This window comes from Epinephelus lanceolatus, chromosome 13 (genome assembly GCF_041903045.1).
Source record: "Epinephelus lanceolatus isolate andai-2023 chromosome 13, ASM4190304v1, whole genome shotgun sequence".
Lineage (NCBI taxonomy): Eukaryota > Metazoa > Chordata > Actinopteri > Perciformes > Serranidae > Epinephelus > Epinephelus lanceolatus.
In genome coordinates this window covers 10,566,344-10,581,004 of record NC_135746.1, presented here as the reverse complement: position 1 = coordinate 10,581,004, position 14,661 = coordinate 10,566,344, and the positions used below count along the sequence as shown (strand labels likewise).

General features: G+C 39.7%; 1 protein-coding gene across 2 annotated transcripts; it reads left to right on the top strand.

Moving 5' to 3' along the window:
* The first annotated feature begins 1,545 nt into the window (after positions 1–1,545).
* On the top strand, positions 1,546–14,619 carry LOC117270804 (disintegrin and metalloproteinase domain-containing protein 17). Of its 2 annotated transcripts, none has more exons than XM_033648698.2 (18): positions 1,546–1,873; positions 4,907–5,039; positions 5,136–5,269; positions 5,347–5,435; positions 5,756–5,939; positions 6,519–6,649; positions 6,724–6,810; positions 6,885–6,995; positions 8,084–8,228; positions 8,328–8,419; positions 9,815–9,967; positions 10,038–10,237; positions 10,487–10,590; positions 10,671–10,805; positions 11,815–11,945; positions 12,042–12,209; positions 12,348–12,404; positions 12,550–14,619. In XM_033648698.2, the coding sequence occupies exons 1-18, from the start codon at positions 1,783–1,785 to the stop codon at positions 12,940–12,942; spliced, it is 2,538 nt and encodes an 845-aa protein (XP_033504589.1). In that variant the 5' UTR covers positions 1,546–1,782; the 3' UTR covers positions 12,943–14,619. The 2 variants fall into 2 exon arrangements, with proteins under 2 accessions (XP_033504589.1, XP_033504588.1); XM_033648697.2 differs by having other exon boundaries at positions 4,904–5,039.
* The last annotated feature ends 42 nt before the right edge of the window (positions 14,620–14,661 follow it).

The window sequence follows — 14,661 nt, the reverse complement described above, 5'->3', positions numbered from 1 at the left end:
TCAGACTTTATCCATTATATTAAACATTTAATTCAGACACAGTGAGTTAATGGTGTTTAATGTTAATAATATCTCAGACTGTAGTTTTCTTTGACTTCCTGCAGTGTGTCTGTGTCGTGTTTTAGTTTCTGAAGCCTGAGTTCACAGTTTCTCTGTGGGTTTGCTGCCCATGTTTCATATCAGTGGTAGTAAAAGCGGATTTGGATGAGATCAGATGTTATAAATAGAGCTGCCAGATGTCTCTCTGTTATTCTCTTACATAAGATGGACGACATGTTTCACTTCTACCTTCTTTACTTTCACTTTATTCTGCAGCTTTCACTCCTCTAACACACACCACTGTAAAAAATAACATGTCAGATATTAGTTTTCATATTTATGTTCAGGGTTTTTTTTTTTTTTTAATTCCAGCGTGTTTGACTCAGCAGAGTGTCAAGCTCCACAAAATAAGAGCACAATACGACGACGGATTTTCAAAATAAAGTTTTCTTTCTGGGAACTCTGATGTTTGCAGGAAGAGCTATGTTCCATAATACCACTAATTATAATAACCAAACATTTGGGACTTAAAATGCTGAAACGTGTTTCTTAGAATTTTTAGAGAAGATATAATTGGACAGCAAACTGAATAAAATAAACATTAAATCAATTTTATATAACATTTAATAATATCTTAAGTGGTGAGATTTATTCAATTTTTCCCTTTAAAGTATTTCTTACTAAATTATTTCCCCCCCACATTTTTTCATTCTTTTATTATAAATTATTTTGTGGTTGGGGAGACTCGACTTGTACTTTGTACTTTGTGTTTTTATTTTAGAACAATGTTTTATTTATTTTTTTTCTAATGATGTTTTTTATTGTTTTAATAAATCTTGTGTATTTCTGTATGTAATTATTAGTTTATGTAGTTGTTATGTTATTCATACACTGAAAAAAAATTACAAAATTATTTCTTAATTTATTCAATTCTTTTTTTTACAGAGATTTTCTTTATCTATGTTTGAGAGGTTGGATGGATCAGTCTGGTCTCTTTAATTTAATTTATTGATTAAATTATTTTTAAGTTAATTCTGTGGTTGGGAAGACATGGGGGCAGAACTTTGTGTTTTTATTAATATTATGAAATTGTTTTTATTTCTATTTTAATTCTAATTTCAGTTTATGTTTATTCATTAAATATTCTTATTATCTATTTTATTTAGTATTTATTTTGCGTCATATTTTTATGAATACTATTTTATTTCTTTTATAATTTGTTTTAATCTATTTTTCTAGGATTTATTACATTGTATTTATTCATTTATCTACACTATTAAAATGTTCTTTATTAATATTTAATTTATTTTTTGCATGGCCTGGGTTAATAAAGTTTTTTTTTCTTACCCCCCCCCCCCCCCCCCCCCGCTCAGACTTGTCCTCTTAAAGTATTAGTGACTTTATTAAATTTCTTTGGATTTATTTTTTATATCAAATCTTTACTGATTTTAAGCGTTGGTCTTTTATTGTGAAGGCGGAGTGACGTACTTCCGCCGCTGTCAGCCAGCTTGACTCTGCAGCTCTTCCTGGTTCTTTCGGACTGAAGACGTTTTTTTTTTCTCGTGTTTAAACCATAAAAACTTGAGCTGAACTAAACTCACTCAGCTGTTTCCACAAATGTGTTTTTAGTCTGAAACTTTTTATGTAAAGTGTCGATAAAGTTTTTAAATCTGATGCGTCGAGACTTTTAAACTGAAACAAGCAGCGACGACCTGATTTCATTTCACATCAGTTTCATCAAACATGAAACAACAACTCTTAGTTTTCACCGTTTTCACCGTTTTAACGGAGGCAGCTGTTTCTCCAGCTGCAGACACAACGGAGGAACATCACGGTGAGTGTTTTAATATCTGTATGAAGTTTATTTAAAAGTCTATTTTAACGTTAAAGCAAAAAGCATGAATTACTTTACAGTCAAAGTTAATACAGAATGTATGGAAGCTCAAGTCTGACAGAAAAATAACATCTCATGGAAAGTTCAATAAAGTATGCTATATATTACATACTGGTCATATGTCTAATGTTTGAGTATTAAAGTCAGAATCAGGAGACAAGAGGACAGAATTTTGATTTCCCAAGTCATAATTATGAAATAATAAGTCCCAGTTATTTATTACAACCTAGCTTTGGTACTTACTCTGTAATTACTGTGTCATATGATATCCCATAATATGTTAAAACTGAGACAGTAAATCAAACTGAGGACGTAATTAATCCAAATTTTATGAGATTATTGTAAATTATGAGATAATATATAAAATATTTGAGGTTTAAAGCACAAATTAGGAGACAGTGAATCAGAGTTTTGATTTAATAACTCTATAAGACAAACAGTTTTAATGTGATCATAAGTCATCATCTCATTTACAGGATTTATAATTTAAATTATGACTTTTGGAGTCAAAATAATGAAATTATAAATCATGTTGTCTTTCAAAGTCATAATCTTGTTAGTCTGAGTGGGCGGAAGTTTGCTGCAGAGATCAGCCTCTCATTGGGCGGAACGAGCCACCCGCTGAAGTCCCGCCCTACCACCTCTGGTTGTGTAGCAGTTTTCAACCGTTTTTAACACGTCCTTTACTAACTTTTGTGGTGTTTGATCTTGTGGGGATGTAGCCATTTTTCTGCCATGGTTCGCGTCCTGTAGGTGATATTTTTGTGGGCGTGTTACACCAAAACCTGTTTCCCCCCGGCAATATTTTTGCAAGCGCACCGTTGCTGTGGCACTGCCCAGAACGATTGTGATTGGTTGAAAGAAGTACAAGCAGCTGGGGCGTTTTTTTCTCCAATCTCACAGTGAGAGTTGGCCCAACCAGACCTTTCTTTTCTTGAGAAAGGTCTGGTGAGCGAGACTATAATCTTGTGAACAGCTGGTCAATCCTGATTTAGGTTTAATATTTAACATTAATGTTTTAATGTTCACTGAAGCAAAATGCCTGACTTCACTTAACAGTTAAAAGTAAATACAGAATGTATGGAAGCTCAAATTTGCCAAAAAAAAAAACAAAAAAACAAAACAAAAATATAATGAAAAGTTAAATAAAACACTGTTGGTCAGAGATAATTTGTCAGATATTTGAAATTTAAAGTCAAAATTAGGAGGTAGTAGGTCAGAATTTTGATTTTCAAGTCATAATAATGAAAAAGAAGAAGTCAATAGTATTATCTTAGTTACTTATTACAATCAGGCGTTGTTACTCACTACCTTACATCCCATAATATGTTAAAACTGAGATAATGTATAAAACTGTCAGGATAATGAGTCCAGATTTTATGATTTAAGTGAAAATTAAATGAAAATATGTCAGATATTTGAAACTTAAAGTCAGAATAAGGAGACAGTGAGTCAGAGGTTTAATTTTACAACTTGTAACTATGAGACAAAAAGTTAAAGTGACTGTAAGTCATAACCTCTCATTAACAGGATTTAAAATCAAAATTATAAATCATGTTGACTGTCAGAGTCATGATGTTGAAAACAGCTGATCAGTCCCACTTTTGGTTTAATGATTTAAATGTTAGTAGGTAATTGCAGTTTATGTTACTCATTACTTACTGTATCATATCAAATATTCATTCATTTACAACCTTTATTTAAACCTCAGTTGTAGTTTCCCTTATTTGAAATGATGCTGAGACGCAGAGGAACACAAAGTGAATCAAATTCAAAGAGAACAACACTCAGTGACACAAACACAGTGTTGAAATTTAAAGATATTAAATCAAACTGAGACATCGGTCTAAATTTCATGAGATCAGTTAAAATGATGAGAAACTAAGTCAGATTTTTGAAAAGTATTGATAGTAAATCAAAATGATTCGATATACTGTCTCAAATTATAAGATATGAAGTTAAAATTTGGGGAAAGTAAATAGTACTTTTGGTTTAACATCTTATAACTTAGTATTTACAGTCTTTCTCAAAATTGTGCAAGGAATTTAAGTTAATACAGGAAAAGTGAAACGGGGTAGGAACATCTAAGTTTTACTTCTATCTACTCTTTTTTGAAACATTTCTGTTTTTGTTTTGTTTGTTTTGTCTTTTTTGTTACCACAACATTGTTTTAAACTTTGGTTTGAAATAAAGTCATTCATTCATATAGTATAGTTTGTTTTGGGTTTTTTTGCACAATTAAAACACAAAAAATTGCAAGAACAATGAATAATGAAATACAGTGTAGGGAGAGGCAAAAAACCCAGAGGGCTTATTTGAAGTCTCCACCTAATGAAATATTATTATGAGAAATTAAATCAAAAATAAGAGACAGGAAGTCCAAATTGTTTGAGATAAAATGAGATGGTTTGAGACAGTTGTTCTGATATTGAAGATTCTAAGACAAAACTATGAGACAGTCATAGTGAGTCACAGTTTTGACTTCCTGTCTCATATCTTCGTTCCTTACAATCTCTTTAGCTTAATATCTCATTTCTTTATCTCAAAACTAAGAGATATTAAACCTAAATTTTGACTTTCTAAGTCATAGTTTTGAGATAAATCAGTATGAGACACAGTCAGAACTCTGAGACAGTAAATAATCATAAAAAATGATACTCAAAGTAAAAAATATTGACTCAAAATTATGAATTTTAAAATCAAAATGATGAAATACTAAGTCAGAAAGCTTGAGTCTAAATTATTATAGTCTAATTCATGGGTTTGTTATTTAAAAAATTTGGACGAACAATTATATTATTTAATAAAGAGTTTTTAATTAGAAAAAGTTTTAAATGTGAAAGAACATTTAATTCGAAAATAAAGAGCTTTTACTTTGAAAATAAAGAGCTCTTAATGTGAAAGAAGAGCAGATGTTTGTGAACCTGTGATTGGCTGATCCAACACATGATGGACTCTGTGTTCCCTCAGCAGCGTCTCTCAGGTCGATGCTGGATGACTTCGACGTGTTGCCTCTCTCCAGCCTGCAGACTCATTCCGTCCGTCGCCGTGACGTCCAAACTCAGACTCATGTGGAGAAACTGGTCAGCTTTGATGCCCTGCAGAGGTCAGAGGTCACACCTCACACACTTTAATGACTCGGAGAGACTCCTGACGACAGCAGTGTGTGTGTGTGTGTGTGTGTGTGTGTGTGTGTGTGCAGGCAGTTCAAACTCTACCTGAGGACCAACGACCAGCTGTTCACCGAGGACTTCAGAGCCGTGATCGTAGATGAGGACGGACAAGAGCGGAGCTACACTGTCAACAGACACAACTACTTCACCGGACACGTCATCGGTAACAACGAGCTGCCGGAGACCTACGAGGACGAGTCAGTAAAAATACTTCAACCCTGTTTTTGTTTTGTGCTGCAGGGGAGGAAAACTCTCGGGTCCAGGCTCATATTGACGACCACGAATTCTCTGCTCACATCCTGACTGACGAGGCCGAGTACAACATCGAGGTGAGAGAAAGGAACAACATTTCATTTAAATTAGTGTGTCAAGTCTCCATCAGGCGAAATGGGCTGAATATCTACAGACACATTTATTTATTTATTGTTATTAAAATTAAGACATGGCAGATTCATCTATGGGACGCTGTTAATGTAAAACCTATAAAAAAAACCTTTAAAGTTCTGAGGCTGCACTGAGACTGTGGGGAATTATAATGGACATTAACAGACAAATAATAAACTGAAAATAAAAGATTGAAAAATGAAATTATCGACAGACCAAACCCTCCACAGACACGTACCTGATGTGATTCTTCTTCTGTGTTCAGCCTCTGTGGAGGTTCACGTCGGCGCCGCCTGATGGTCGTCTACTGATCTATCGCTCAGAGGACATCAGGAACCTCAGCCGCCTGCACCAGCCTTCAGTCTGCGGCTACATGACCTCTGACCCCGCCCAACTCCTCCCTGACGGCGTTAAAGCAGCCATGTTGGAGGATGGAGAGGAAGAAGAGGGTCTGTAGATCTATAAAAAAACAAAGCTCCAATGTGAAAAAAAATGCTTTGAAAATTCTCTTGTGGAGAAAAGAGTTTTACACAAAAAAAGATTCCAATGTGGAAAAAGCTTTTTATGTTAATAAAAACATCAAATGAGGTAAAAAAAAAAAAAAAAAAGCTTTTCACTTGATGAAAGAGCTTTTATTCTGAAAAAAGAGCTTATAATGTAAAAAAGATTTTCTTTAATGTGAAAAAAGCTTTAAATGAAAAAAAGCTTTTCATGTTAAAATAGGTGCTTTTAGTTTGAAAAACAAGCTTCCTATACTTTAAAATCTTTTACTGTGAAACAGCAGCAGGAAGTGTTGAGTTTATATTAACAGAAGTTAAAAGTTCGTATTGTTTGTAAGAGCTCTCAGTGTACATCAGTAACGACCGTGTGCTAACAGACATCGTCATTTATTATAACGGCGCTCCGTTAGTTAACAGAGCATCATTAGTCAGTGAAACAAAACAAATCATGTCAATATGATTTGATTTCGTAATGAATCTCGTGTCGTGACTGCAGCACTGACTGTGTTCATGTCTTTACCTGTTCAGAGTCTGTGATCAGAGGGAAGCGTCAGATCCACGACCACAGGAAGAACACCTGTCCTCTGCTGCTGGTGGCCGACCATCGCTTCTTCGAACACATGGGCCGCAAGGAGGAGAGCACCACCCTCAACTACCTGGTCAGTCCACAGTCCATTCATTTAACCTCCATCACCTCCACACAGAGACGTTCACCAACCCACTGTGCTTTCAGATCGAACTGATTGATCGAGTGGATGACATCTACAGGAACACGTCGTGGGACGAAGAGTTCACAGGTTATGGAGTTCAGATCCAGCAGGTGAGAACACTTCTATTAAAAACATTGTTTTGGCCTGGTGGGACACAAAAAGTTAACGGTGTGTTTCCTGTCAGATCATCATAGAGAAGGTTCCCACTGAAGTGGAGCCAGGGAAAAGTCACTACAACATGAAGGGAAGTCCAGCGGAGGATCGAGACGTCTGGGACGTCAAGAAGCTGCTGGAGGTAACACCTGACGGACGGACACACCTTAAGAGCGGTTTATTAAATTATAACTTATAGAATTAACAAGATGAAGCAAGTAACGGATAAAAGGTGAAGTCTACAGATTTCCCAGAGGAAACGCTCATATATTGCGTCAATATCACTTTGCATACAACGTCAAACATCAGTGATCTGTTCAGATGGAGAGCAGGAAACTGGAGGCAAAGACTAACAATACGGAACAAATGCCTCTGATTTGTGTTTACGGCTGTTCAATCGATCAAACAGGGACAAAACAAAAAATACAGTTTGGAGGAACTAAGTCAACTAATGTCAAACTTTAACATTACACCTCGAGTTTGATGCAGTTACGTGACAACTTCTCTGTGTTTTTGGTTGGCTTAGTAGGTAGAAAAAAAGTAGCTAAAGTTAGCTAACATTCGGTAGTAATGTTAGTATGACACCATTTTACAGATCTCTGGAAGTGGTTGGGAGAAAACGGTGTCTAAAGTTAGCTAACATTAGCTGAACGTTGCCTGACAGAGTTTCACCAGACCTCTGGGAACGGTTGACATACAAGATAGAAAAATGTAGCTAAAGTTAGCTAATGTAAGCTAGTAACGCTAGCCTGACAGTGTGTTTCCAGACCTCTTGAATTAATTGACTTAGTAGGTAGAAAAAGAAGCTAAATTTAGCTAACATTAACTAGTAACGTTAGCCTGACAGAGTTTCACCAGACCTCTGGGAACAGTTGACCTAGTAGGTAGAAAAGTGTAGCTAAAGTTAGCTAACATTAGCTAGTAACATTAGCCTGACAGCGGTGCATCCATGTACAGAGTTTAAATTAAAAAATAGTTATATTCAAGCACATTTACTCACAAAATGAATTATTAGAAAGTACGCACAAAGATTCGCAGACACAGGCTGGTAGTTTGAACTTGAATCTCAACACCTCACAAATAAAGTTTGATTATTTAAACAGACTCAGTTAAACAGTTGCTCACTGTAGTTTTTAATCAGACAAACGGGAGGCAGTAGTGACTTTGGATGGTAGATATATAACTTTCTGTATATTTGATGTCTCCTCTTCCTGGTTTGTGTCTCTGCAGCAGTTCAGTGTTGATATCGCAGAGAAAGCCTCCAACGTCTGCCTGGCTCACCTCTTCACCTATCAGGACTTTGACGAAGGCACTCTGGGTCTGGCCTATGTCGCCCCGTCCAAACCGGACATCCCGGGAGGTCTCTGCTCCAAAGGTGAAGTCCTGCTGTCTCGTTAATGTCCTCAAACCGTCGTTTGTCTTCAAACACCAGAAATAATGTGAAAGTTTCATTCTGTGTGTTTCTGTTCTGAAGCCTGTCCTCCATCTGCAAATGAACAAAGAGCAATCTACCTCAACACAGGTCTGACCAGCACCAAGAACTACGGGAAGACCATCCTGACTAAGGTGGGCTGGTTCTCTGACAGCTGGTCGTACTGAAATGATTTCCTTACTGTTCTTATTGTCTCTGTTCTGTCCACTCGTCCAAGACACTGTCCACATTCAGTGAAGGTTCGGACACTAAAAGCTTAATAAGTTAATAAAATAAAACAAGTGTTAGTGGAAGAACGTTACGGGAAACCTCGGCTGCCTGGCAACAACAGAAAAACAGCAACAGAACAACCACCAAACAATGTGTTTGTGTTCGGTATTTATACTGTTTATTTTTATGTACAGTTTCTGCGCGTTAGACGCAGACAGTCTTTTTCAAAATGAATTTGTAACATTGGTAAAACACCTCGTATTTATTTTGGGTTCTGTGTGCGACAAAAACACGTGGTTAGGTTCAGAAAAAAGCATCATGGTTTGACTCACACTGGAAGTGAACTCTGTTCTGTTCTCTGTGACCCCCATCCATCACCCCTCCAGCTCTTCTTATAGGGATTTCCAACTCCTTAAATTACGTTGTTACACAGCAGCGTATCATAAAGCCACGAAAGGATGTATATTTTCATTGTCTAATGCCGACATCACTGACCAAGCCATTTTATTTGACGACTTTGGAATGAGAACAGGTTGGTTACTGCAACAATGAGAATGTCACAGGAAGTAACAGAGCGCTATAACCATGAGTGGAACAATGTCACAGCAGCTGCTTTTTGCACCAGGAGCATTTTGTTTGAGCCAGATTTTAATTTTCTACAATAAAACAACACAGTGTCATCTGCAGAGAAGTTTAGTCTGGCTCAACATTCCTGCAAAGCAACGTAATCCAGCAAGAAGCTGCACCGGCTGATCACAAATCTGCAAGCTCACATTCCTGGTGGATTACTTTGTATCATAAGCGCAGTATTTCTACTGTTCACCTCACGATCATCGCGCTAAGAGATAGAGTAACTGCCACTGTGATGATCCTCCAGAGTATTACTCTGTGCAGTGTTTCAGTGTATGTTAAACCTTCAGACTGGACTAACCATAACTCTGGATCAGATTTCATTACGTCACCTGAACATGAAGCAACAGCAGCTCCTCGTGTTATTTTTGGGATGAACTCCTGTTAAACATAAAACCACCTGCAAAGAAAAGAGCTCAAACGTCCTGCAGCTGAACTGAAGTCATTAATAATAAATAATAAGGCGGCTGCGTGTTTGACACGTCAGGTACGACATGTATAAATACATCTATCAGAACCATCATCATCATTTTGTGGTAGCATTTGTTAAAAGCAGCTGATTTTAAGTTTGTCTTGTCGATCTCAGAAACATGTTCATGTAAGAGTTTGTATTTTTTTTTTACAGCCGCAAACATCTGAACTTTCGAGGACGCAGCGACATTTCTCTGAACAGTTTGTTGTCTCCACAGGAAGCAGACCTGGTGACGACTCACGAACTCGGTCATAACTTTGGAGCAGAACACGACCCAGACAACATCCGGGACTGCGCCCCCCGAGAGGACCAGGGAGGGAAGTACGTCATGTACCCCATCGCCGTTAGCGGAGACCACGTCAACAACAAGGTGCCGACTCATACTACTGAGGTTTATTCACAGGTGGAGGTGTGTTTAACAAAGTCTGTCCTGTGTCCAGATGTTCTCCAACTGCAGTAAACGCTCCATAGTGAAGCGTCTGAGAGCGAAGGCGCCAACCTGCTTCAAGCAGAGGAACATTAACGTGTGCGGTAACTCTCGGGTGGAGCAGGGGGAGGAGTGTGACCCGGGACTGCTGCACATCAACTCAGATCGCTGCTGCACCGCCGAGTGCAGGCTGAAAGCTGGAGCTCAGTGCAGGTCAGAGGAATGTCAGCCGCTGCTTTTGAGTCCAAAAAACATAAAACACTTTGTGAAGCAGAATTATTTCATGAAATCCGTCTCCATCGTGGGGTCGAGACCTTCAGGTCAGGAACCAGGTTCAGATCAGATCCAGGTTCTTCACATCATGATGGAAAACACTCGGTGAAGAGGTCAAAGTTCACCTGCGGGTTTCTTGTTTCCTTTAAATGACGACTCAGACTTGGTCCTCTCTCTCTCTGTGTTCAGTGACAGGAACAGTGCGTGCTGTAAAAACTGCAGGTTTGAGTCTGAAGGTGAAGTCTGTCAGGAGCCCATCAACGCCACCTGTAAAGGACACTCGTACTGTACAGGTCAGCCCACAGGTCAAAGGTCACACATGACTGTGTGTTGTTTAGAGACTCGCAGTGACTGAAGACTTTGTGTTTGACAGGAAAAAGCAGCGAGTGTCCTCCGCCAGAAAACGCCTCAGATAAAACCATCTGTCTGGACAGCGGAGAGTGTCTTAACGGAGAGTGTGTTCCCTTCTGTCAGGCCGTCTTAAAGCTGCAGCCCTGCGCCTGCAATGGTACGATACTGACGCTTCACTGCAGTAACAGTACAATTACTGCTCTGTGACAATACTAAACTACAAGTCTACACTACAGGTCATACACTCAAACATCACTACTGCAAAGTATAATACAGTTGTATTATGTTGGTTCCTGAATGCCATGCACTCATTTTAGTTCTCAAATATCCTGTGCTTATTTTAATTCCTAAATGCCCCACGCTCATTTTAGTTCCCAGACGCCCTGCACTCTTATAGTTCCTAAACAATCTGTGCTCATTTTAGTTCCAAGAGTTCCCATGCTTATTTTAGTTCCCAAAGTCCCTGCACTCATTTTAGTTCCCAAATGCCCCATGCTCTTTTTAGTTCCCAAAGTCCCAGCGCTCATTTTAGTTCACTTAGGCTCTGCAGTCATTTTGGTCCCCAAACTCCCCATGCTCATTTTAGTTGCCTAAGTGCCTGTGCTCATTTTAGTTCCCAGATGCTCTGCACTATTTTTAGTTCCCACACAATCCATGCTCATTTCAGTCCCCAAACTCCCCGTGCTCATTTTAGTTCCCCAAGTGACTGCTCTCATTTGAGTTCCTTCAGGCTCCACATTCATTTAAAATCCCAGAGCTCCCTTGTTCATTTTAGTTCCCAAAGTCCCCAAGCTCATTTTAATTCATTCAGGCCCTGCACTCACTGTAGTTCCCAAACAATCCATGCTCATTTTAGTTCCTAAAGTCCCCATGCTCGTTTGAGTTCATTCGGCCCAACACTCTTTTAGTTCTCAAATGCTGTATACTTATTTTAGTTCCCAAACTCCCAGTGCTTTTTTCACTTCCCAAATGCCCTGCGCTCATTTTAGTTCATTCAGGCACTACACTCATTGTAGTTCCCAAGTGACCCATGCTCTTTGTAGTTCCCTACGTCTCTAGATTACATATAATATTTTATACTGTTGTCAGATTCATGTGTCGTGTGAACGTCGTCTGGTGGACTCAGGTGTGACGTGTTTAACGTCTCTGTTTCTTCTTCTGCATAGAAACCAACTCGTCCTGTAAAGTCTGCTGTCGCAGCAGCAGCGGCGTCTGCGCTCCCTACCAGGACGCAACAGGCAACTTCCTGTTCCTACGTAAAGGCAAACCCTGCACCGTGGGATTCTGTGACGGAGCGGTGAGTTTCTTCTCTGTCTCTCCCGCTGTCTGACACACAGAGCATCACCTGACGTGTGCGTCACATGACGTGTTGGTGTGGACACTGTCTCTGCAGGGGAAGTGTATGAAGCAGGTTCAGGACGTGGTGGAGCGTCTGTGGGACTTCATCGATAAACTGGACATCAACACGTTCGGGAAGTTCCTGGCTGATAACATCGTGGGGTCGGTGGTGGCGTTCTCGCTGCTGTTCTGGGTCCCTTTCAGCATCCTGGTCCACTGTGTGGTGAGTCTCTGTGATCGACCCGCTCGATCCGGATCAGATCTGTATGTATGATGGAGCTTCATGGAGCCGGCTTTAAAGATGGCGGTCTGATCAGCACATTACTTTGATATTTTCTGAGTCGTCTCTTTTTACTTTCAGGACAAGAAACTGGACCAACAGTACGAACAGACGACCAAGTCTCTGTTCTTCCCCAGTGTGAGTAATTCCTGACTGACGAGTCATCAACCGTCAAACTGAGCGTCTGTTTGAGAAATTATTTGTTAATAAAGTTAAACGTTAAAAATAGCATCTTGCTCCTTTAATTTTGGTCCATACTAATTGTTACTGTTGATTTTCCCAGAATGCCGAGCTCCTCAGCAGCCTGGAGTCCGCATCTGTCCGGATCTTCAAACCTCCAACCTTCCCCACCAGCACCTCCTCTGCCGGGCTGCGCTTCCAGTCGTCCAGCCCCCAACAGACCAGCACCCCTCCTGTCCCTGGTTCCGCCCCCGACCCTGCCCTCAGCCACCTTCCTCTGGACAGCCCCCGCATGGCCACCATCCAGGAGGACCCCAGCTTGGACTCGCACCTGGACGAGGACGCACTGGAGGAGGCGTTCGGGCGGCCAGTGGGGTCGACTCAGCGCTCCTTCGAGGACCTGACGGAGACAAGTGTGACGAGTCGCAGCGACAAGGCTCTGATGTTAAGACTGAAGAGACAACATCGGATTGACACCAAAGAGACGCAGTGCTGAGAGGACTCGCCTGTCCTCACCTGCAGAGACCAGGACACGCAGCAGGCGGAGTCACCGCTTAGTGTTTTCGTTGTCAGGTCCTCGTGTGACTTTTTTAACCTGCTCTGTCCCACAGCCCGCTGAACTGCGTCCACTTCAGGGTCCGTCCTCACCGTGGGTTTAAAGTCTGTGTCCACGCTGTCCCTCTGAAGCTGTTACAGTTTGTTTGATTTTTGGTTCTTACAGACTCTGTGATCTGCAGCTGAACGTCATCAGGTGACGAAACAAAGTGAAAACAGGTTTTCTACCTGATCTGATGTCATACTGTGACATCATCACCTGACAGTGACATCATTAGTCACCTGTCTTTATTCCACATTCATACATTTTATTCCCCAACGCCCCATTTAAGCTCCTGAGTGCCCCATACCAGGTAATTTTAGTTCCCAAATGACCCACACTTAGTTTAGTTCCCACATCCCGCTCACTTAAGTTCCCAAATGCCACGCACTAATTTTAGTTCTTGAATGCCCCACACTCATTTTAGTTCCTAGACACCCCGCACTAATTCTAGTTCCCAGATGCCCCACACTCTTATATTCCCACATGTCAAACACTTTCACACAAGTTTCCAATCCCCTGGGGCTAATTTTAGTTCCCCGACGCCCCACACTCACTTTAGTTTCCCGATGCCCCACACTCACTTTAGTTCCCAGATACCCCGTACTAATTTGAGTTCCCACATCCCACACTCACTTTAGTTCCCAGATGCCTCGTACTAATTTTAGTTCCCACACTCACGTTAGTTTCAGAACCCGCCCCCTTCATCGTCTGCTTTCATGGAGTCTGATTCTGAATGAGTCACCTGATAAAATAAATGTTGAACCTTCAGGGTTTTTTTTTTTCCAAAAACAAAAACAAAAAGCTTTAAAACATTCAAAGACCAACAGAGCTGCAATTTAACAGACTTCTGCTGTTGTTTTTTTAAGTGAAATGCCAAAGATTTGACGCCTTCAGCTGCTTTTTAATGAACATTTATTACAGTTACATTAAATTTCTGCGTTTTAGACAGTTTATCTGAAAATCAACAGCTGTGGTTTTAAATTCGTGCTGCTGGAGACAGTCCGTTGGAGAAGTAAAAGTACCTCAAAATTCTACTTAAGTAAATGTATTTATTTACATTTCATCACTGTCCACGAGATACTTTTATTTTTTATCTCTGCACTTAAATCCGACACATCAGATGTTTTAAACCCAACGTTACATTATTTACAGCATTTTGAAACCAACATCTTTCACAGAGCAAACTCTCGGCTGTTAATACGCTTTTATTAAGTGTTTTATTTTGACGTCTGAAAGTCAAATTGTTGTTTTTATTTTATAAATGACAATCAGAGCTGTGTGCCTTCTCTTCTTCAGTGGTATTGAAAAATGCACTTCAGTCAGTATTTTTATACATTAGAGATGTGTGTTTAGTGTGTTGTTTACTGTTTGTGTTGTTTACATGCAGACGATCGCGTGCCATATTCTGTAAACACGTCTTTGTTACGTTCACTGAGTATTAATACATTTAAAGACAAACACGTTTGTTTGTTTGTGTGGCTGTGTTTACCCGTCAGTCTGACTGCTGTTTCAAAATAAAATGTTTGTTTTATGTGAGAAAAGTTTTCTGAGAAATAAATTTATTGTTCAATAATTCGTAAGAATGTTCTGTGATATGTTTAATCAGCCTCACAGAGT

Excerpts from the sequence above, each read along its gene's own strand:
- LOC117270804 (XM_033648697.2), top strand. The coding sequence starts at position 1,783 with ATGAAACAACAACTCTTAGTTTTCACCGTTTTCACCGTTTTAACGGAG. Across the intron at positions 5,040-5,135 it reads AGCTTTGATGCCCTGCAGAG|GCAGTTCAAACTCTACCTGA; the intron begins GTCAGAGGTCAC and ends GTGTGTGTGCAG. Across the intron at positions 9,968-10,037 it reads GAGACCACGTCAACAACAAG|ATGTTCTCCAACTGCAGTAA; the intron begins GTGCCGACTCAT and ends TCCTGTGTCCAG.